The sequence below is a fragment of the Ovis aries genome, chromosome 25, assembly GCF_016772045.2.
Source record: "Ovis aries strain OAR_USU_Benz2616 breed Rambouillet chromosome 25, ARS-UI_Ramb_v3.0, whole genome shotgun sequence".
Classification (NCBI taxonomy): domain Eukaryota; kingdom Metazoa; phylum Chordata; class Mammalia; order Artiodactyla; family Bovidae; genus Ovis; species Ovis aries.
The window spans coordinates 8,114,966-8,138,370 of NC_056078.1; the positions used below are offsets into that span (position 1 = coordinate 8,114,966).

Below are 23,405 nucleotides of genomic sequence, written 5' to 3' on the forward strand. Positions count from 1 at the left end.
ATCACTGAGGCATGTAGGTCTAAAAGGAGTTTGAGAAATCACGTCGGTAAATTATTACTACTTTAATTTTCACTTTTTGGCTCTGCCATGAGGGATGTGGGATCTTAGTTTCCTGACCGGGGATTGAACCTGCTCCCCTTGCAATGGAAGCATGGCGTCTTAACCACTGGACTGCCAGGGAAGTCTCAAGGGTGAATTTTTTTTAAATGCTATAATCCAATGTCCTTAGTATCAATGAATCAATACTGGGTGATAGCTGTCCAATGTCAATCTTAATATGGCATCCATTAAACATCATCAGATATGCATCACACTGACCTTTCTAATAAAATCAGCATCAAATTTGGGTGCAGACGTTAAAATATTTTAAAATTATATTTTATCGTGGTAAAATACATACAACATAAAATGTGCCATTTTAATGAGCTTAAAGTAATTAAAACTTTTTGGCCTCATTCTTCTCACCAGGGTATAAATCAGAAGCTCTTAGAGTTGAAAGCTGGTTAGAAATAATTCCTCAGTTATACCTGCTCTAACAGCCTTTGGCCCAAGAAACATGTATTTCTCCCTAGTGCAAATGGCTCTCCCCACCAGGTTGATTTTATTAGAATGATGAGCCAGCTCATTAAACTTAAAAATACAGAGCACACTAATTTGGAATGAATTCAGAAGAACAAGGAGGGATGAACTTTTGGAGGGGATAATGACCCAATTTATAATTGTTATGAGTGAAAATAAAAGTAAAGTTTGACCCCAGGTAGATTCCAGGAGTTCTACACACCCAGAAGGGAATTTCCGGGATGTATAAATGGCATTTGGAGCCAAGAACACTTGGGCCCTGAGCTGAACACATGTGATGCTACTGATTGCTTAAGCTCAGCTCCCAGCGGATCTGTTATGGCTGATGTATCCGTGGATGACTATTCAAATAACACGAGGAATGCGCTACTGGCTACAGAAGACCGACCTTTCTAACAAAAACAGTGAAATAACTGGGATCAAGGGCAGAGAAAGATCTCTTTTAAACACAGTTGGGGTTCAGATCTAGGCTTTTTGTTGTTGTTGTTATCAGTACCAAGTAATATATTACCATGAGTTGTTGGGACTAGCTATGCTCTGATTTCAAAGTGATGGCTTCACAAATGAGAATTTCAGAGACACCTATGTGGGGTGAAAATAGGATGAGACTCAAAACTCAGCATGCAAGCACGCATGCTGAGTCACTTCAGTTGTGTCTTATTTTTTGCTGACTCTGACTATAGCTCGCCAGGCTCTGTCCATGGGATTCTCTAGACAAGAATACTGGAGTGGGTTGCCATGCCCTCTTCCAGGGGATCTTCTCAACCCAGGGATCCAACCCGCCTCTCTTACATCTTCTGCATCGGCAGGTGAGTTCTTCACCACTAAGGGGTTTCCCTGGTGGATCTGACAGTAGAGAGTCTGTCTGCAATGCAGGAAACCTCGGTTCAATCCCTGGGTTGGGAAGATCCCCTAGAGGAGGGCATGGCAACTGACTCCAGTACTCTTGCCTGGAGAATTTCATGGACAGAGGAGCCTGGCGGCCTGTAGTCCATGGGGTCACAAAGAGTCAGACACGACTGAGCGACTAACACTTTCTTTACCACTGGCACCACGTGGGGAGCCCTCAAAACTCAACGCATGCAAACGAACATGCCCATGACCTATCTTGGGGAGACCACTCTGAGAGCCAGCTGCAAGAGCGGAGTGCCACGTGCTAGATGGCAGCATCACCCCAGGAAACCCAGGGCGCCATGTGTGCAAGGCGAGCCCTGAGACATGAGCCCGTGTCTTCATCATGTCAGCAAATGTCACCTCTCCATCTCTGTGCCTCAGAAGTAAGCAAGCACACTTCCCTGGCCACCAGATCCTGTCCATGCTTTGGGATACTCGATAGGAACAAACATTTATGATTATTGCTATGAGACAAACCACAACAAGTAAGGAGAAATAAAAATGGGTGAATAACGTGGAATGGGGTAGATTTGTCTTCTTTTGAGTGTGATTATGTGTTTATTATTAGCTTCTACTATATTTCTTCAAGGTTTTCAAGTGTGGGAAATGTGACTTTGTTTATCTTAAACTCTTTTTTATAGGGGGGAGTAGATTTTTTGAGGGCCTTTTCATAGTAGAAATAATTATCATTTAAAGGCTTGGGCCATCCCCTTGACAGGAATATTACTGGTCAACCTGAAGGGCAAAAAAAAAAAAAAAATGAGCACAATCTAGTTCCCATGTCTTTTGTAAGACAATTCAAAGCATGCTGGGATTCAAATGGTACACTTGAAAATGCTACATTTTCCTCTGAAACTAGCAAAAATGTGATACATTCTGTTCAGTTCAGTTCAGTATCTCAGTCCTATCCCACTCTTTGCAACCCCCACTGCAACATGCCAGGCTTCCCTGTCTATTACCAACTCCCGGAGGTTGCTCAAATTCATGTCCATTGAGTCACTGATGCCATCCAACCATCCCATCCTCTGTCATCCCCTTCTCCTCCTGCCTTCAATCTTTCCCAGCATCAGGGTCTTTTCAAATGAGTCAGTGGTTTGCATCAGGGGGCCAAAGTATTGGAGCTTCAGCTTTACCATCAGTCCTTCCAGTGAATATTCAGGACTGATTTCCTTTAGGATAGACTGGTTGGATCTGCTTGCAGTCCAAAAGACTCTCAAGAGTCTTCTCCAACACCACAGTTCAAAAGCATCAATTCTTTAGTGCTCAGCTTTCTTTATAGTCCAACTCTCATATCCACACATGACTACTGGAAAAACCATAGCTTTGACTAGACAGACCTTTGTTGGCAAAGTAATGTCTCTGCTTTTTAGTATGCTGTCTAGGTTGGTCGTAGCTTTTCTTCCAAGGAGCAAGCGTCTTTTAATATCATGGCTGCAATCACCATCTGAAGTGATTTTGGAGCCAAAGAAAATAAAGTCTGTCACTGTTTCCGTTGTTTCCCCATCTATTTGCCATGAAGCGATGGTCTTATATATTGATTTGGCCAAAAAGTTAAGTTCATTTGGGTTTTTCCATAACATCTTATGGAAAAAACAGATGTTATATTTTAAAACCATCCTTGAAAAGTGGATCCAGTTATTTTGTATTTTTAATGTTCACAAACTAACTCTGAAACTGACTGGAGCCTGGAGGAAAAATAATCAACCATCCTCCTTCCATAAAGCAAGAGGAAATAAACGTCAAAGATAAACCGTGTCAACAGAGGAACTTCTAAAATGTTTTTTCAGGTGGGTGAATATACTGCTGATCTCAAAAATCACAAATAAGGAAATCTGACTTTCAAAATAATTCTAAAGTACTTTTCTCTTTAAAACACACAAAAAAAGAAGAATAGGAAACTTGAAAGAGGACTCATTCTACAGTCTCCATAACCCCAGCCCTAATCCTGGATCCCTAGGCGTCTTTGCAGCCTTTGGGTCCCTCCACCCACACTCTGGTGGCTCCGATGGTAAAGAATATGCCTTCAATGTGGGTAACCTGGGTTCAGTCCCTGGGTCAGGAGGATCCCCTAGAGATGGTTATGGCTACCCAATTCAGCATTCTTGCCTGGAGAATTCCATGGACAGAAGAACCTGGCAGGCTATAGTCCATGGGGTCACAAAGAGCTGGACACGACTGAGCAACTAACACTTTCACTTTTCACTTCACCCATGCTCTGTAAGTTCCACCCCTCCTTCTCCAGGCTCTCATCCTTACAAACCTTACAAACCTCCAAATAATGCACACAGCTGACACCCCCCCAGCAATGCTCCCCTGTGTGGAAATCCAAGTATCCAACAACATACCACCTGCCACACAAACGGCCTTACCAATTCCTGTTTCCTCGACTTCATCCACATCTATGACTTGTGGCTGCTGCTGGGGAAACCTCTCCCCGGGCAGCTGGAAAGATCTGGTCTTCTCCGTGGGAGGTGTGAGGGGTCTCTCGGTAGCCATGCGGCGGGGGGAGAGGTCACTGGGCGTGTTGTGCGTGCCACTGTCTTCCCTTCTTGGGGCCTCATAGGGGAAGGATGTAGTAACCGCATCCTCCAGGCCTAGATGCGTCACTGAGTCATAATCCTCATCGTCATACTCTGCTCCGTCATCCAGTTCCAGGTTCACATCCGCAGGGATCACGCCACTGGCCGTGGCCGGACTCCCAATCTCAAACACCCAGATGCCCTGTAGCCCAGAGTTGCTGCTCCTAGAGGGAAGGACAGGCTTCTTGGAAACAGGCCAGCAACTTACAAACAGCCCCCACCAACCAAGCAGAAGGAGCCCTGAGATCTATGTCAGTTAAGAACCCCATGGCCTGCTACTGCCCACAGCCTTGGTGCAGGATAGGAGGGCAGATGTGGTCCTGTCTGGTCCTCATAGAGCTGAGACCATCCAGCAGGATATGGTGAAGCTGTATCCAGCGGGCACAACCCTAGCAAAGGCTTCTTCTCAGCCATTCCATAGGCATGCTCAGGGATATTTTCAGACCTTAAAATGTGTTTATACGAATCACTGGTCAGTATGAGTAACCTGCTGACTGGATTTGTGTGCATTTTTTTCCATCATGCTCTTTCTGGGGACATGCTGTGATATGATAGTATTTGGCCTTTGTCTCTGGTTCTGGCATATAACCCCTAAAATCCTTGTAATCTCTGGAGTGATAAGAATGCCTTTTTGTATGCTAATGAGATGGCTAGTGGCTGGGGACCCTGGGTAGCTTCAGAAAGGCGGCTGGTCACTAGGAAGACCAAGGCAGGATGACAGGGTTGGAATTTTCAGCCCCACACCCTGACTTCCAGGAAGAGGGTGGGGAAGTGGGGTTGGAGATAGTTAATCACCAATGGCCAATGATTTAATCAATCATGCCTATGTAACAAAAATTCCTAAGTTATCAGGTTGACAGAGCTTTTGGACTGGTGGACACAGTTGAGGTGTGCTAGGAGGGTGGTGTGCCCAGAGAGGGCTTGGAAGCCCCTCACCTCCTCCTCCCCTTATACAATGCCCCTTGCCCTATGTATCTCTTCTATTTGGCTATTCCTGAGTTGCGTCCTTTATAATAAACGAGTAATAGTCAGTGAAGTACTTTCCTGAATTCTGTGAGCCATTCTAGCAAATTATCAAACCGGAGCAGGGAGTCATGGAGCCCCCAGTTTATAGCTGGTTGATAGGAAGTGTAGGCAGCAACTTGGGACTTTCAAGGGATGTCTGAAGTGGGGGCAACCTTGCAGGACTGAGCTCTTAAGCTATGAGGTCTGTGCTGATTCTAAGCAGTTAGTGTCAGAACTGAATTATAGGATACCCAGTTGGTATCTGAAGAGTTAAAGAATTAGTTGGTAAGAGGGAAAAAAAACCCCATGTCTTTAGTGTCAAAAGTTGTGAGTGAAAACAGGCCAGACTTGGTTTACTAGAAATCCTGACACTGTTAGCTGTGGAACCTTGGATAGGTCTCAGTTTACCTTTTTATGCTCGGAGGGTATAGTAAAATGCAAATGATATTCAGAATCTAAAGGCATTTTATAGTTATAAAACACAACAGAATAACCCTAATCTCGACTTCTTGTACTACTATTTTTACTGTTCTGATACCATTTTACTATCAGAAATTGTATAAAGTGACCAGATTATATAATAGAAAGAAGGGACATACATTATTCAGTGGAGAACACTGAGCAAAAGACTGGGCTGGGACAGGGAATGAGAAATCGAGAAAGTCCTGCAGAAATCAGACGTCTAATCAGTCTGTCCACCCGGGACTTGAGAAAAGGCAGTGATGTACAGGAGCTTGCTTGAACCAGCTCATAAAAAATCAAATTATATAAACTTACAATTAAACAAACTATATTAAAAGCAGAGGCAATAAATACTCAAAACTCATCCCATATGAATTATGTTCCTATTAGCTATGTTCTTGAAGTTATCTGAATCTACCACACCTCTAGGGTGAGAATGCTATATAATGGTGCACCTTTTCTCAACCTCCGGGTGAGTGACATGATGTAACAGCTGAAAACTGGCCGTGGTAGAAGTATTTACACCACGGAAACAGGGGAATGCTATAAACGAGTGAGGGCTTCCTCAACCTGCATAAAGTCAGTTGTTAAATATTTACCAGTACACTGTCAAAGGGTTGAGGAGTTTTAGACTCCATGACAAAGTGAAATTGGGAGGAGGAGGTGCTTAATTTTTAAAAGAATAATGAAGTTTAATTATTAGGAAAAAAAAAAGTCTGAGCTTTTCCCCCTTTGCCAAATTCTACAAAATAGCCCAAGAGAGCACTGTTTCTATTATAACAACATTCCCCACCCCCAGTCAGTGTAGGGAAAAACCCTCTCAGCCATGGGTTCATAGCAAGAGATAGTTTTGAATACTTTGTATTTCTGACTTTATAGAAGAGATGATAAAACTGTTTCAAATGAAAATGATATCTAAAAACTTGGATGCCTTTCATTCTAAGAGTATATTCCCTGAGTTCATCAGGAAAAAAGTACTACATAATAAAAAACTATATACAAAATTTAAATTTCTTATTTGTTTTTGGTCACACTGCACAGCTTAAACGATTTTAATTCCCCAACCAGGGACTGAACCTAGGCTGTTGGCAGTGAGAGTGCAGAGTCCTAACCATCGAACTGCCAGGAAAGTCCCCTACAGAATTTAAATCCACATTTTTAGGTAATATTCTATAAAGCCCATTACATTATTCTTATAAAACAGTCAGATGAGAATCTTATTAAAGGGAGAATCTACTGAAGAAGAAAAAAGCATACTTGGCCAGATTTCCAACTGATTCTCTGTCATTAGCAAATATATTATAAGCTCCGTCACTCTTCCATATTAATCCTGTTAAACCTTGGCTGAAAGCAACCACCGCAGGAACTTGGTTCTCCTCCTTCTTTGAGAATGCTGTGTAGAACTGCAGACCATCCTCAGGATAAAGGAAAATGGCATAGGTGCTGGAATCAGAGGAGGCCAGAATGCACTGGAATGTGTTTCTCTGTGAAGATGAGTTAAGATTCAGTTACTCAGGATCTTAAACTGTGCTATTTACCAGACTACATATAAAAAATACAGAGATGGCACTATTTGCACCTTATTCTAAAGAAATATTTTTGTAGCAAGGACAGTATTCCAGGATAATTCCACTTAAATATCTCTAACGCTATGTCAACATGAAATTTTCTAATTAGTCAATGAATACCTTCTGCATAACTGTGACCCTAAGGTTAACCAAAAATTATAGAGATGCTACCTCTCTCTCTCAAGCGAATCGGCAAATTCTTATCCCCAGAATTTATTTCCACAGCCATTAAACATATTCAACCACATTTATTATTTAGTTTGTTGAGCCCTAGCACTGTTCAGTAAGAAAGAACATGAGCTTTGGGAGAAAACAGATCTGGATCCAACTCCTTGCCCTCATCATTGGCTGAGTGACCTTGGGCATGTTACCTAACCTCTCTGAACCTTGATTTTTGAGTCTGTAAAATGGAGAGAAAATCACCTACTGCAGAGAAATGTTACGAGGACTGTGTGAGCCAGCATATGAGAATCGGGCAGAGGACGTATCCCTTCACGTTAGCACCTTTGCTGTGCACCAGACATTGCCCCAAACACTGCGAAGACGAAGGATACAAATACACGATCCTGGCACTTGAGAATTTACAGTTTAGGTGGGAAGACTGACATCTGAACAAAACATTCCCAAACTAAAGAATGGATTCTGTAACCAAGCTGCGTGCAGGCAAAGTGCCCAGTGCTGGAAGGGGTGGGGGCAGAGGAGGCTGAGTGAACAAGCAGGCGCTTAACGCAGTGAGGGTCAGGGAGAGGCCATCACAGGCAGAGCACTGCTAGTGATGAGATTGCGGCTAAAGCAAACAAGCAAAAAGCCTCATCAGGGGATTGCCAATAATCTGGTCTAGCTGCTACAGGGGGGAGCGGAGAAGTCAGGAGGAGAGGAGCCTGGGCCCACGAGGCAGGCAAGAGCTCTGTACAATGGGCCGGGCAGTTATCACTCAAGTAAAGAGCATGCACACTTGAGAAATTTCAGGTTCTACTTTATCGATTTATTTTTTTGCCATGCCATGCGGCATGTGGGATCTTAGATCCCCCACCAGGGAAGGAACCCAGGCCCCTGTCATGGACGCATGTCTTAACCACTAGACCACCAGGGAAGTCCCAAGAAACTGAAGGTTTTAAACAGTTTTCAAGCATGCCACTCAGGCAGGTACAGGTGGCAAAGCAAAACATGTCAGATTTCTCCAAAGTGTGCTCTATGGGATGCAATGTGTCCTATTTGGGAGGGAAAATGGTACAGCCAGGTTTAGGGATGACTAAATTAAACTAAGTTAAGCAGGTGTCTGTACCATAGGGCTTTCCAGAGTGAGACACCAAGAGGAACCTATAGTTTCAGCATTTCCCAAACTTATTTGGCCCAAGGAGTCTTTTTCCTCAAGGACTGTCTGTAGGACCAGTATTCTGGGGTACACACTTTGGGAACCACCAGCCTGGACCATTTCCTCCGTTTAAAGATGCTTTTGGACCTTTCAAGTTGTACTCTACCCTGTCATGCTACAAAACTTAAATAATGGTGGAGTGAAATTATTTTTCCAAGGAGAAGCTGAAGCATGTCCTAAAGTCTCACTTCAGAACTAGAGATGGGCTTCTTGACCTGCTCAAATATTCCCCTTCTAAGTGCAGGTCCAAGCTCTACATACCCTAACATCTTTCCCAACCACTGAATCTAAAGAAACAGCAGCCCTGCTTATGAAGAAACCTGTGTCCTAAACCATTCACATGGTACAAATAGATGGTGGGGGGGTTGTCCCCCCAACTAGAACATGGGTCTTATCTTTAGTTCTTCACATCCCTTGGGACTGCTTTATTATTTTAATTTATCACTGCATATTCATAAACTTGTAATAAATTCTCTATCTAGGGCTATAATTTATCAACTCTGTTCTTGCCATGTGGCTAGTTATCTCAGGGATCTTGGCTTTCTTTACATCTGATCATCATTACAACACAGATTTAGGTAGCCTGCAGATAGGATTTTGGACATTTTAGACCTGCAATAAATAGCTTATTAGATTTTGCTGTGGATGTCCTATCTTTACCAATCACATGGATGTGGTGTACATGAGAGTAGCACAAACCAGAAGACCAAAGTGTGCAAAGCCAACGCATTAGACTATTTGCCCCTGTGCCTGGACGGGTGCTTACCTTGCCTTCCAGGGTGGGGTCCTTGCTAGGCCCTTGGTAGGGAGCCACGGATTCCCAAGTGACAACCACTGCGCTGCTGGGCTTGAAAGAGACTTCTGGGAACCCTCTCTGGACACACTCCGCTGCCAGCTGAGTGACGGAGGGAGACAAGTCTTCCCGATAGTAGACTTTCCCCAGGCCATCTGTTGTGTCCAAGTCCGCCAGGAAAGGGGCGACTGCTCCAAAGGTTGGTGGGAAGGGCCCAGGGTGGGTTTCTTTGGCTGGGGGTTCACTCATGGCAATGATGCCATTTGTGGTGACCTGTAAAAAACCAAGCATCGTTAAAAGGAGTGCAGAGACTTAGAACCAAATTTTGTACATGCTCAGTCATGTCCAACTCTTTATGACCCTATGGGACTATAGCCCACCAGGCTCCTCTGTCCATGGGGTTCTCCAGGCAAGAATACTGGAGCAGGTTGCCATTTCCTGACCCAGGGATTGAACCACATCTCCTGCATTGGCAGAGGGATTTTTTTACCATTGAGCCACCTGGGAAGCCCAACCAAACCCATTGGGAACCACCCACAAACCCATCAACAAGAGAACAGGAAAATAAATTCTGGTCTTAGCATACAGTGGAATATTATACAGTGATTTTTAAAAATACATAAAACAACATGAGTGAATCTCACACGTATTAAGCTGAGCAAAAGAATCCAGACACAACCGTAATACATGCTATATAATTTCACCTACGTGAGATTCAGATACAACAGAATCAGCAAAAGCCATGATCTGAATTATAAAACTCAGCATTCTCTTCCTAGAGAGGACAGCCTACTGGAAGGAGCAAGGGCAAGAATCATAGACCTGGGGTTCATAATCCAGTGGTTAAGAATCTGCCTTGCAGTGCAGGTGACACAGGCTTGATTCAGTTGGGGAACTAAGATCCCACATGCCTTAGAGCAGCTCAGCCCTAACACAGCAACTGGAGAGCCCAGGAGCTGCAACTAAGACCTGACCCAGCTAAACAAATACATTAAAAAAGACTCACAGGACGTGACTCTGGCATATGACTTGGGCAAGGGTCCTAAACTTCGAGTCTTAGGCTTCCTATGTGTGTGCTTTGTGGCACAAAAAGCACCATTCAAACATAAGTCATCATCAAAGCCTGCCTTAATTTACTCAATGGATGAACTAATCATGACAAACCAGGGCTGAGCTAGAGCTGTGGGTCCACAAATGGGCACAACCCAGACTCTGCTTTCAAGGCACCCACAATCCAGGAGGATGTGGAGGACTAACACAAACAGATGATGGGACAATAAGCAAATGAGAGTCGAGAAGTAAATGTGAATGGGCCACGAGGCTGTCATTACTTTGAACAGATTAATGACCTGCATCAACAGCTAACTTTACTGGATGTTTACCATGTTCCAGACCTCTTATTAATAGTGAATCCTCAAAAGAACCCCATAAGAATAGCTATTACTATTTTTTAAAATTCTGAGGGTCATTTTTATTCTAATAAATTTGCTTTTTCCCCAAATTTTTCAAGATATATGTATTATGTGCATGATCAGGAAACAAAGTTTATATGTAAATAAAAGAACATCAAGATTCCAATGGGAAGCAGGCCAAAGGGTATTTCAAACAGTTTTCAAGAAGGAAGACCAATAAGAGGAACATGTTCCATTTCAACCTCACCAGTTATCAAAAGGTGCCAAGAAAAGCAATAAGGTGCTACTCTCAGCTGAGAGTGTTTTTAACAGCCCTGCCAGGTAGATAGCAGGCACAGTGTCTGGGGTCCCAAAGATGTTTGCATTTGAATTTCTTCTAAAATAAGAAAAATGAGTATGATAATGAATCAAACCTCAATTAAACCTGTCTTTTGCCAATGAAGTTGTCAAATAGAACTTTCGCTATTTGTCATGGAGGAAGGACCCAAGAATAGCTGTTGCTATTATCCACATTTTTCTGAAGTGGAAAATAAGGTATTAATAAGTGAATCAATTTGTCCAAAGTTACCAATAAGTGGCAGCACCAGGATTTGAACCCAGGGAGACCAACTCCAAATCGACCCTTCTTAATCACTATGTTCACTTAATTCACTTAGTTCACTGTGTTCACTTAATCACTTAATTCAGCCTTCTTGAAACCAGTTATCAGTTACCACTTCTTGAAATCAGTTATCGTGTTTTTTCTTTTTTATCTGCACCGGATCTTCGTTGCTGCACGAGGGCTTTCTCTAGTTGTGGCAAGCAAGGCTACTTTCTGGTTGCAATGCTGGGTTCCTCACTGTGGCGGCCTTTCTTGTTGCAGAGCATGGGGCTCTAGAGTTGAGGCTCAGTAGCTGTGGCACACAGGCTCAGTTGCCCCGTGGCATGTGGGGTCCTCCAGGACCAGGGATCAAACCCACGTCTCCTGCACTGGCAGGCAGATTCTTAACCACTGGACCACCAGGGAAGTCCAGTTAACATTTCCTGAAACCAGTCTAAAGCCTATGAAAATATTGCTGCGTTCTTACCCAAGTAAAATCCACATTCCCTGGGAAAATGGGGAAGGGACCACAGACCCCTGGGGGTGGGCATGCTTGAGCCTCCTTGCAAAACCGGGCTTAGGATGAGGCTTTGAGTCTCTCCTATATCCTTCCAGGGCTTCCCTGGTGACTCAGTGGTAAAGAATCTGCCCACAGTGTAGGAGATCCACGGTCGGGAAGATCCCCTGGAGAAGAAAATGGCAACCCACTCCAGTATTCTTGCCTGGAGAATTCCAAGGACAGAGGAACCTGGTAGGCTACAGTTCAAGGGATCACAAAGAGTCGGACATGACTGAGTGATTAACATACACATATCCTTCTTAATACACAGTCCACTGGGGGCAAAGAACACCACACAAGTGGTCTTTTTACTTCTGGAGTCCATGAATTTTTTTAAAAATCCTGACTGCAATGGGAGTGACTTTGCATATGGCACCCTAGTTTGCACTTCAAGAAACTACAGACTGGAAGAACGGGAATGCGTGGAAGGGAGTTGCAGCTGCTCAGTTGATTAGAAGTCCTGTGAGTTTTCCAGGTGACTTCCTTCCCTCCCTCCTCTTCCCATGGCCTCATCATTCAGTCACTTCAGACCTCATTCCTACAGGAGGGGGCAGGGGCAGACAAGAAACCCTACAACATGCCAAGAACCAGGTAAAAAGGTTCAGCGTTGATGGAGCCAATCTGGGCCCCGGGAAGGGAGAAGAGCAACAGGTTTGGGAGTCACTGGAGACTTAGAAAAACCCTCCCATTTTACCAAAGTTCACGGGCTGTTAAGTGTTCAGGTGACATAATTTCCATCACCACCTGGCACCAGCAATGGTTTTCTGGAAAGCATGGACAGGCTGTAGAGAAGGCAGTTGGGGAAGGAGCCTCGTCCAGCTGGTCTCTCGCCCTTTTCGCCCCAACCCCATCCAAACATCTCCCAGCACAAACATCCTGATTGGGTTGCCGTGTGGGAGCGTGGGAAACAGCTCACTTTCTCAAGCCACCAGAAGTTGGCAGTTACCAGCTGCCAGTGAGAAGTGATCACACGGAGGCCACATACAGACAACTTGGTTTTAAAAAGCTGTTTTCCAGTGAAATTTAAATCAGGCCAACAGTTTTGAAAACGCTCCCGGTGTCTTTTATTATTGAGAATCTGGGCACAGGAATGTTCCTATTTTCATAAGAAATGCTTTAGGAATTGAGGTTTTAGACAAGTATGAATCCCTGCCTGCAAATACTTTGGACAAAGACCAGATAACCCTCATTAATATTAGCACTATTAGGAAAATTACTTTTCAGCCAGTTTTATGGCACATTCAACTCACTTCTCTGTGATAATGAAAAAAAGATGTCATATACAGAACATCCTGAAGTTTTGATTCTTAAACGTCTCAGTAAACACTTTTGATTTTGTTTTTGTTTTCTCCAGATGTAGCAGTTAATGGCAGAGCTGATGAACAACGTTCTCGTACATTTGGGTGCCAGTCTCATCTCACAAATCCATCCGGCTTGTAATGCTCCTACTGGACTGTTTCCTTTTCTCAATCTTTTTGAAGTTGAGCAATTCAGTAGCAGGGCCGGCACACAGAAAGAAGAGCCTAAAAGGCCCCTAGTGGACCAGGGGGAGAGACTGAGTACAACTGAGACAGGCTGGGACCTGGGACCCTCTATTTGGGCGCCTGCACTTGGACCTGGACAAATGCCTCCCCCAGCAACAGAATACAAAGAAACTATAAAGTACTAACGATAACCACATGCATGGGCAGTTGAGACACATTCTGAAAGGCCACAAACTAAGGGCCACTCCTGAGGATCCTGGAGCAAAGGCAGGTAACTGCACATGATCCCTGCGCACAGCACCACCAAGGGGGCGGGCAGACCACACAGGCCTCCCCTTTGGTCCCCTTCCCCTTCCCCTCCCCTCACCCCGTTTAGGGGACCAGCTCACTTCTCTCTAGGAGAGCGAGCAAGGGCACCTGTTTCTTGCTTTTGCTCCCTCGTGCCACAGCGTGAGTCCCCGTAGAGCCTTGCCTGAGTTTCTTGTCTGGCTTCTTATCAATTTCTATTGATTAAAGAGTCCAAGAACCAGGTGCGTAACAGCATCTCCAAGGGGACGAGACTGCAGACCACAGAAAGTCATGCAGTCCCCCTGTCCAGCTGCCCAGGGCTGTGCCCATAACAGACACTGATTGACCCAGCTGCTTAAGCTGGGAAACCTGGTTTGATTCCTTCCTCTTTCTCATCCCATGTTCTGTGTGTCCTGTCTCTGAAGTATACAGCACTTTCTCCATCCCTGAGACCACCAGCACCCTCTTCCTCACCTCTTGCATCCATATAATGGGCTGTTTCTCACATCTTCCAGGGCTCCACTGAAATAACACCTTCTGAGATTTCTTTGGGTAATACAGTCATTTTCACAGTACTGATTCTTCTAAGAACATGGTATATCTCTCCATCTGTTTGTGCCATCTTTCATTTCTTTCATCAGTGTCATAATTTTCTGCATACAGGTCTTTAATCCCTTTAGGTAGGTTTATTCCTAGGTATTTTTCAAAAGAACTAGGCCAAAATATTTCGCAATTTGTATGGAAACACAAAAAACCCTGAGTAGCCAAAGCGATCTTGACAAAGAAAAATGGAACTAGTGGAATCAATCTCCTTGACTTCAGACTATACTACAAAGTCACAGTCATCAAGAGAGTATGGTACTGGCACACACACACAAAAAAAAACAGAAATCGGCCAATGGAACAAAATAGAAAGCCTAGAGATAAACCATGCACCAATGGGTACCTTATCTTTGGCAAAGGAGGAAAGAATATACGATGGAGAAAAGACAGCCTCTTCAATAAGCGGTGCTGGGACAACTGGACAGCTACATGTAAAAGAAAGAATTAGAACACTTCCAAACACCATACACACATATGAATTCAAAATGGATTAAAAACTTAAATGTAAGACCAGAAACTTATAAAACTCTTAGAGGAAAACATAGGTAGAACACTCTGACATAAATCAAAGCAAGACCCTCTTTGATCCATCTCCTAGCTCAATGGAAATAAAAACAAAAATAAACAAATGGGATATAATTAAATTTACAAGCTTTTGCACAGCAAAGGAAACTATAAACAAGATGAAAAGACAACCCTTAGAACAGGAGAAAATAACTGCAAATGAAACAATCAACAAAGGATTAATTGCCCAAATATATAAGCAGCTCATGCAATTCAATATTAGAAAAACGAGCAATCCAATTTAAAAAAAATGGGCAGAAGACCTAAGTAGATACTTCTCCAAAGAAGACACACAGATGGCCAATACACATATGAAAAGATGCTCAATACCACTCATTATTAGAGAAACGCAAATCAAAACTACAATGAGGTACCACCTCACACCAGTCTTGAATGGCTATCATCAAAAAATCTACAAGCTATAAATGCTGGAGAGGATGTGGAGAAAAGGAAACCTTCTTGCACTGTTGGTGGGAATGGAAATTGATACAGCTGCTATGGAGAACAGAATGGAGATTCTTCAAAAAACTAGGAATAAAGCTACCATATGACCCAGCAATCCCACTCCTGGCCACACACCCTGAGAAAACCACAGTTCTAAAAGACACGTACCCCTTGTGGACATTCAGGCTTCCCAGGTGCCACTAGTGGTAAAGAACCTGCCTGCCAATACAGGAGAGACATGGAGAATCGGGTTTGGTCCCTGGGTTGGGAAAATCCTCTGGAGAAGGAGATGGCAACCCACTACAGTATTCTTGCCTGGAGAATCCCATGGACAGAGAAGTCTGGTGGGCTACAGTCCATGGGGTTTCAGAGTCGGACATGACTGAAGCAACTTAGCAGCAGCAGCAGCACCTCAATATTCATTGCAACACTATTTACGATAGCCAGGACATGAAAGCAACCTAAATGTCCTTCAACAGATGAATGGATAAGAAGTTATTTTACATATATACAAAGGAATATTACTCGGCCATAAAAAAGAACAAATTTGAGTAAGTTGTAGTGAAGTGTGTGAACCTATAGCCTATTAATACAGAATGAAGTAAGACAGAAAGAGAAAAGCAAATACTGTATATTGATGCATATATATGGAATCCAGAAAAATGATACTGATGAACCTATCTGCAGGGAAGGAATGCAGACACAGACGTAGAGAATGGACTTGTGGACGCAGCAGGGGATGTAGAGGATGCGACAAATTGAGAAAGTGCTATTGACATATATACACTACCATCTGTAAAACAGATGACTAGTGGGAAGCTGCTATATAACACAGGGAGCCCAGCCTGGTGCTCTGCGACAACCTAGAGGGGCAGGACGGCAGAGCAGGGGCAGAGAGGGTTGAGGAGAAACGGGTGGTAAGGAGAAGGCTAAGGTAGAAATACATGTGCTAGAAAAATGTGTTTAATTGCTTACACTTCTCCAAACTCACCATGGTGTTTCACCTACTTAACTGCATAGAAGTTTTTGCATCTATGGTTCCCCTGGCCTCAAAGATCCTTGCTCAGCTTTCATCCTTGGCAAAGTCCCATTTCTCCCTCTGAAGCCCTCCTGCCCTCTCCAGGTAGGGTTTACCACCAGCTCCTGTACATCTGCACCTCTCTCTCTCTTTAGTTAAAAAACAACAGGAAGGAAAAAAAAAAAAGGAACAACAATAACAAAAAAAGGAAAAAACAAAGAAAAAGACAACATGCCCAAAATGGAGTCACTTATGCTAAGCCCTGCATCACCAAATCGAGGCTTAATTATAGTTTCCACTACATGCAGGAACCATCTGATTAGCAGTATTGAGGTAACCTGCTAGGTAGACCCCTGCTACCTTAAAGAAAAATAAACTTGCAATAATACAACCTACATTTTTATTTTGCCAGATAACTTTCCTCTTCTCACTCCCTTCTGCCTAATAAAGTCTTTCATTTCATACAGCTCCTCAGAGCTCCTTTCTATTTGCTGGATTGGATGCTGTCCAATTCAAAACAATTTTTGCTCAAATAAACTCTTAATTTTTAAAATATATGCCTCAGTTTATCTTTTAACAGTCTGCAAATTAGCATCATGGAATCCTGATTCAGGTTCCCGGAGTTGCAATGGCACCAGCACATTCCTTGCTCTAGATTATGTAATAGGGAAGAGCAAACCTGACTCCATATTGGGTCTTTCTTTTCCTTTACCCTTTGTATCCTATTGCTTTTGCTACAGGAATATTGCCTAGGGTCTGAAATATACAGGCATTTTCAAGGCTCTGGCCTTTAAAGGTATAACACTTTCCATTCACTACAGATAAAAAGTTGCAGAACAGAGAATAACATTTGTCTTGCTGGAAGTTTATAGGGACATTGTCACCAAACCTACATGGGGGACTGTTGTAAGAACAAAAGATTCTCATACCAAAAAGTTTGCAGCAACCAACAACCCTTCCTGTTTGGTATAAAAAACAACCTGACTCGTAACTCGGGAAAGATGGTTTTTGGGGACACAAGTCCACCATCTCCTTGGTCTGCTTACTTTCTGAAAAAGCCACTATTCCTTGCCCCAACCACTCTCTCATTTATTGGCTTGTCAAGAGGTAAGCAGTATGAGCTTGGACTTGGCGACTGTTACATGGCAAAACTCTTGTGAATTTGGGGGCGGGGTGGGGGGGCGGTGCTGTGCCATGTGGCTTGTGAAATCTTAGTTCCCTGACCAGAGACTGAACCTGTGTCCCTTGCAGTGGAAGTTCGGAGTCCTAACCAGTGCACTGCAATAATATTATTGTCTTAGGGTAACTCTCACCAAATACTGCCTAGCTGAGGTTTTTGGTAGAGTAAATAATACCTTGCTTCTTTATTGAAAAACAGCCACATACAGCACATTGACCAATGTAAATACCTCCCTGAATCCTGCTGACAGTTTACACTGCGAAAAAAGAAGTTCCTTCAGCAAAGGTAATGTTCAGCCTAACGTTTTACTAGCACAACTTAACACCCCTGTACAGAACACACCTATTCATTCACCCCAAGGAACACACCAAACACCAGGCTCTTCATCCAGCTGCACCATCAATTACATCACAAAATGCCTCTGGTGAAAACGCAAGCCCCACACAGCTAACAGCTGGATCCACTTACAATCCTTTCAACTCTGTTGACAGTGAGAAGATGTGGGACAGAGCACAAACTCGCAATGGAGGAGCGGTCCCTATTTTAAAAAGCACTTCCAATCTCCATGCATCTTTAAAGTGAACCTAGAGACACATGACGCCCAGGAGAAAGCCAAAGGCAGATACTCCAAACGTTAAAATTATGTGTTAGATTTCTCACATTTAAGTGCACACTGAGGCAGTGAAATAACATCCATTTTCTGGCTTCAGTGAGCCTCGTAGCAGAACCTCAGGGCAGAAAGCAGCCTGCAACACTGAGGGGAAAACCTTCTTTAGAACAGACGTGGTTAAGAATACTTGAGGTAGGCACAAATAAGAAACAAATGGGACCCTTTCAGAAATGCAAATAGCTGTACTGGGAAGACAATGAAATTGGTAGGAGTTGCAAAAGCAAACTCCAAAGGTGGGAGGAAGCAGGAACCTAAGGGAAAGTAATTTGGGGCCAAGAAGGAAAAGGCAGCAAATGCTTCCTACTAAGTTTGAGGCCTTTTACTAAAGCTGTTCCCATTCTTAAAAAGTTTAATACCACCACCCGGCTTTTCAGGTATATGAAACAGATAAAGAAATGACAAGACTTAATTTAGCTTCCAGTCACACGGTCCGCAAGAGACGGGACCAAGATTTGAACCCACACCTGGTCGGGTCCATGACCTGCGCTCTTTCTGTTATATTCAGCCATGTAGTTTAGAGAAATTGGGAGCAAAAGTCCTGGAAGTTGCAAAGCTTCATGGGGTGGCTTCATGCTTAGAGGCCGGGCAGCTAGGAAAAGCTGGAAAACAAAAAGGCCTAAGAAAACAAAACCTTGAGAAAGAAGCCCCTGAAATAGCCTGAACCAGTAACAGTCAAGGTGGTGGAGACTGACTGATTCCAGCTTAGAGCCCAAAGCGGGGCCTGGGGCCGGACCCACATTTTTTTTTTTTTTAATTTGGCTGCAGCATGTGGGATCGAGTTCCCTTACCAGGGATTGAACCCAGGCCCCCTGCGCTGGGAACGTGGAGTCTTAGCCGCTGGACCACCAGGAAACCCCTGACCCACTTTTGTGGTATTTGACAGTTTACGAAGCATTTTCACTCCAGCTATCACAGTGAATCTAGTAAGTGCTCGGTTGCTCAGTCGTGTCCAACTCTTTGTGGCTGCATGGACTGTAGCCTGGCAGGCTCCTCTGTCCATGGAATTTTCCCAGCAAGAATACCAGAGTGCGTTGTCATTTCCTACTCCAGGGGATCTTCCTGACCCAGGGATCAAATGTGCCTCTCTTGTGTCTCACTGCATTGGCAGGCAGATTCAGTATCATATTCATCCTTCATTTGAGAAAAAAATGAATTTCCGTTTATAAGACTTGCCTAAGATCATACGCTAAAAGTGAAGGAGGAAACAGAACAGGCTCCATCTTGAAAGCAGGACTCTCATCTTGGGCCGGACTGTGGCCTTTGAACCATATGCCCAGTATTTACTGAAATGACACACCAACGGAAAACCAGGCCCCCTGAATGGAAGAGCCCCAGGGCTCGTACCTAGACTCTCTGTTGCCTAAAAGAATACCCTGATTATCTGTGTAACCGAATAGAATCATAAATTCTATTATGCTTATTGGGGTATGACCACAGGCCTATTGATAATTGTCCACTGTTAACTACCTAGGCTTAAGGCATATGAATCACAGGTTAACTTTGATTGTATCTTTCTTTTCCTTTGTTCAGACTAGTTCCGGGGAATTTGGGGAGGTGAGTTTGGGCACATGCACTTAGGGTATATAACGTTTTCAGAAAGACTGGTCAGGGTCCTTGGCTAAGAGGAGACTCTGCCTTGGGCCCGCCGGTGTAATAAACTATACTCCGCTATCTGCACTGTCCTTCTGAGTGAGTTTGTTTCCCAGAACACGTGGCTACAACATTTGGTGCATGGGCCGGGAAACTCCTCACTTTGAGGAGACAAGTCTGATTTGGGACTACTCCGAGGCCCTTCGGCTCGAATCTTCTAGAGGGGGAAGGCGCCTCGCCCATCTGGAAGGATTCTGCTTCTCAATGCCCAGACCTTTCACGTTAGCAAGTAGTGGACAGCAGCAGGGGAACTGAGCGCTCAGGTGAGGAGGAACCCACCCGGCAGGGTGGAAGAGGGGGCCTGATCACCCCCCTGGGAGGGACTAGAAGGAGCAGGGACCCACAGGAGCCTGGATTTGGCAGGTGGCAACGATTGCTTGGTACACAGGTTGACGAGCGTGTTAAGGCTTAGGAAGGAAATTTGTAAAAGTCATTTAGGAGATGGTGTCCATGCCATCTCGGGGACAATTATTACCAAGCAATTGGCAGGGGATTTTTAGGAGAAGAAACTTGGTTTTTGTGTGTTCGTATTCTGCTCTCCCCAAGGAGGTGTCCCATCTTCTATAAAATTCTTGACCCCCTCAGAATTGTCAGGCTGGAAGGAGGGGGATACATGAATGAATGAATGAATGAATGAATGAAGTTGCTCAGTTGTGTCCGACTCTTTGCGACCCCATGGACTGTAGCCTATCAGGCTCCTCTGTCCATGGGATTTTCCAGGTAACTGTACTGGAGTGGATTGCCATTTCCTTCTCCAGTGGATCTTCCCAACCCAGGGATCGAACCTGGGTTTCCCGCATTGTAGACAGACGCTTTACTGTCTGAGCCACCAGGGAAGTCAAAGTGAGTACAAATTGGCTTTTCCAGAGATGGCCTGGGACGTGGGATATTTAACCCATCTGTATTTTCATCCGCACCTGATCAAGCCCACCAAGGCAGAATGGACTTTTAAAGTTAAGGGAGACACAGTCTTGGATCACGTGGTGTTCTGGTTCGGCTGTGCTGACCAGCAGGTGAAGACACACCGATCCCCCTTCTCCCTCTGGGATCTGGCAGGTAAGGCTCTTCTCACCCCAATTAGGAAGGAGGCAGAATGGCAATTTAAGTGTCACTGAGTGGAAATATCAGAAGTACATAGGGTACTGAGAACTTCGTAGACAGAACGAAAAGGAAAAGTAGAAGGTCCGAGAAGGTAAGCAAGATGGGGGGAAGTGAATCTAAGGCAACTGTATTGGAGTGCATGATTAAAAATTTAAAGAAGGGATTAGGAGGAGACTATGGGGTTAAGATGAGGCCTAACCACCTCCACATACTCTGTGAGGTTGAATGGCCCCCTGTGGGAGTAGGATGGCCACCAGAAAACACCATGAACTTAAAAATAGTGGAAGCAGTCTGTTCAGTAGACTGTTGGGATATGCAGTAGTCATGGAAGAAACCATCGTTGAGGCTAGCTCTCTGCCATCATACTGGTCCACTCTACAGGCCAAACTATATGCTCTAACCCACACCCTCCAGCTGTCAAAAGGTAAGAAGACAAACATTGACACAGATTCCAGGTATACTTTTGCCACGCTACAGGGCCTTTGACAGCTAGTGAAAAAGATAATAAAGAAAAGATAAATAAGGAAGAAATTAAGACCCTATTAGATGCTGCCTGGAGAAGGCAATGGCACCCCACTCCAGTACTCTTGCCTGGAAAATCCCATGGACAGAGGAGCCTGAAAGGCTGCAGTCCATGGGGTCGCTAAGAGTCAGACATAACTGAGTGACTTCACTTTCACTTTTCACTTCCATGCATTGGAGAAGGAAATGGCAACCCACTCCAGTATTCTTGCCTGGAAAATCCCAGGGACGGGAGAGCCTGGTGGGCTGCCATCTATGGGGCCACACAGAGTCGGACACGACTGAAGCGACTTAGCAGATGCTGCCTGGAAACCACAAAGGGTTGCAGTCATACACTGCTGAAGACGTCACAAAGAGGATACCCCCCAGGCTCAGGGAACAGACTGGCAGATAAGACTGCTAAACAAGCAGCTGAGGGCTTGGGGGTGACAAGTGAAGCCCCTATTAAAGCTCTCATATTGGCGGAGCTACCTGAGCTAACGTTAGACTCTCCAAAATACACTGAAGCCCAAAACCAACCAGCCAAAGCAGAAGGGGCCATCAAGACTGAAAAGCGATGGTAAAAATTGCCAAGTGGCAAATTATTGGTACTGGAGGAGCTGGCACCCACTCTGGTAAGCCAAATGCACCAAGCAACCCATCTAGGCCATGATAAACTGAAAGAGCTAATCTGAAAATATTTCTTGGTTCCGCGCCTCTCTTCCCTATGCAGGACAAAATCTCAGAACTGCACTGCCTGCTCACAGGTCAAGGCTGCCTCTCGGCACAGACAGAAACCTCCAGGGATTCAGGTGAAAGGCTCGCTGCCCTTTGAACATCTGGATGTGGACTTCACTGAAATGAAACCTCATCAACACTACCATTACCTGCTGGTCATAATATGTACGTTCTCGGGATGGGTAGAAGCTTTTCCTACGCCGACTGAAAGAACATCAAAAGTAGCCTGGTGCCTGCTTAGGGAGATAGTTTCCAGATTTGGATTTCCTACCAGCATTGGATCAAACAATGGCCCAGCTTTCGGAACTGATTTAGTATAACAAGTAAGCAAAACTTTAAATATCAAGCATAAATTATGTACAGCATATAGGCCCCAGAGTTCTGGGATGGTGGAAGGAACCAACTGAACACTTAAAGAGACACTCTCCAAGTGGATCTTAGAAACTGTTCCTGGGTGGACTTGTTTCCGACGGCTCTGCTCAAGACTCAGGATGACCCCACAGTCCCAAGGCTCTTCTCCATACAAAACTGTGTATGGGAGGCCTCCTCCCATAATAAAACAGGTGTCAACAAATTTGCCTCAGGTAAGGGGAGATGAGATTTCACAGCAGATGGAACAACTGGGTACGGTAATAAACCAGGTAACTAAGTTTGTACAAGAAAGGGCGCCATTCCCCCTTGGGGAACAGAGTCACAAATTTGTGCCCGGGTATCAGGTATGGTCAAGGACTGGAAACATGACTCCTTGGCCCCACATTGGAAGGGTCCATATACTGTTGTTCTAACCAGCCCTACTGAAGTTAAAGTTGCAGGTGTCACTCCCTGGATCCTCCACGTGAGGGTGAAGAGAGCATACCACGCAGACCTGGAGGACACCGAGCGGACTACACAAAAGGACCCCACTGACCCCTGTGAAACCAAGGTCAGAAGAACAAGAGGTGAAGCTCTACAATCAACTGCTGCGACAAGGACTTGCTGGTATCATCTTGAGACTAACCATAGTTTCAGTACAAAGAGGGACCTGTGCTATAATCAATGTTGAATGTTGTGTATATATTCCTGATTTATCCGGCTATATATCAGCCACCCTAGATGATATGAGTCAGACACGACTGAAGTGACTTAGCAGCAGCAGATGACATGAAAGGTCAGGTAAAAGTTATGTCTGATGATAATCTTTCTTTTTGGATTTCGGTCCTATCTGGGTGAAGGGTGATTGGTGGAAAACTATATTTACCATTGTCATAGTTGCCTTGATAGTTCTGCTTTGTGGACCCTTTATTTTACAGTGTATTATGAACTTTGTAACCCAAAAGTTGATGGCGTTCTCCCAAACTGGAGGTCGGAGAGTCAGGGCG

The 23,405-nt window shown here is 44.4% G+C and overlaps 1 protein-coding gene across 1 annotated transcript in view; it reads right to left on the minus strand.

The window, feature by feature from the left end:
* The window catches only part of NID1 (nidogen 1), a 99,376-nt gene that overhangs the window by 58,830 nt on the left and 17,141 nt on the right, over positions 1 to 23,405 (minus strand). The window contains exons 2-4 of the mRNA XM_012105605.4: positions 9,229 to 9,528; positions 6,777 to 7,003; positions 3,843 to 4,216 (exon numbers count right to left, since the gene is read on the minus strand). Of these exons, the coding sequence (XP_011960995.3) occupies positions 3,843 to 4,216; positions 6,777 to 7,003; positions 9,229 to 9,528 (901 nt within the window). The remainder of the gene's footprint in view (positions 1 to 3,842; positions 4,217 to 6,776; positions 7,004 to 9,228; positions 9,529 to 23,405) is intronic.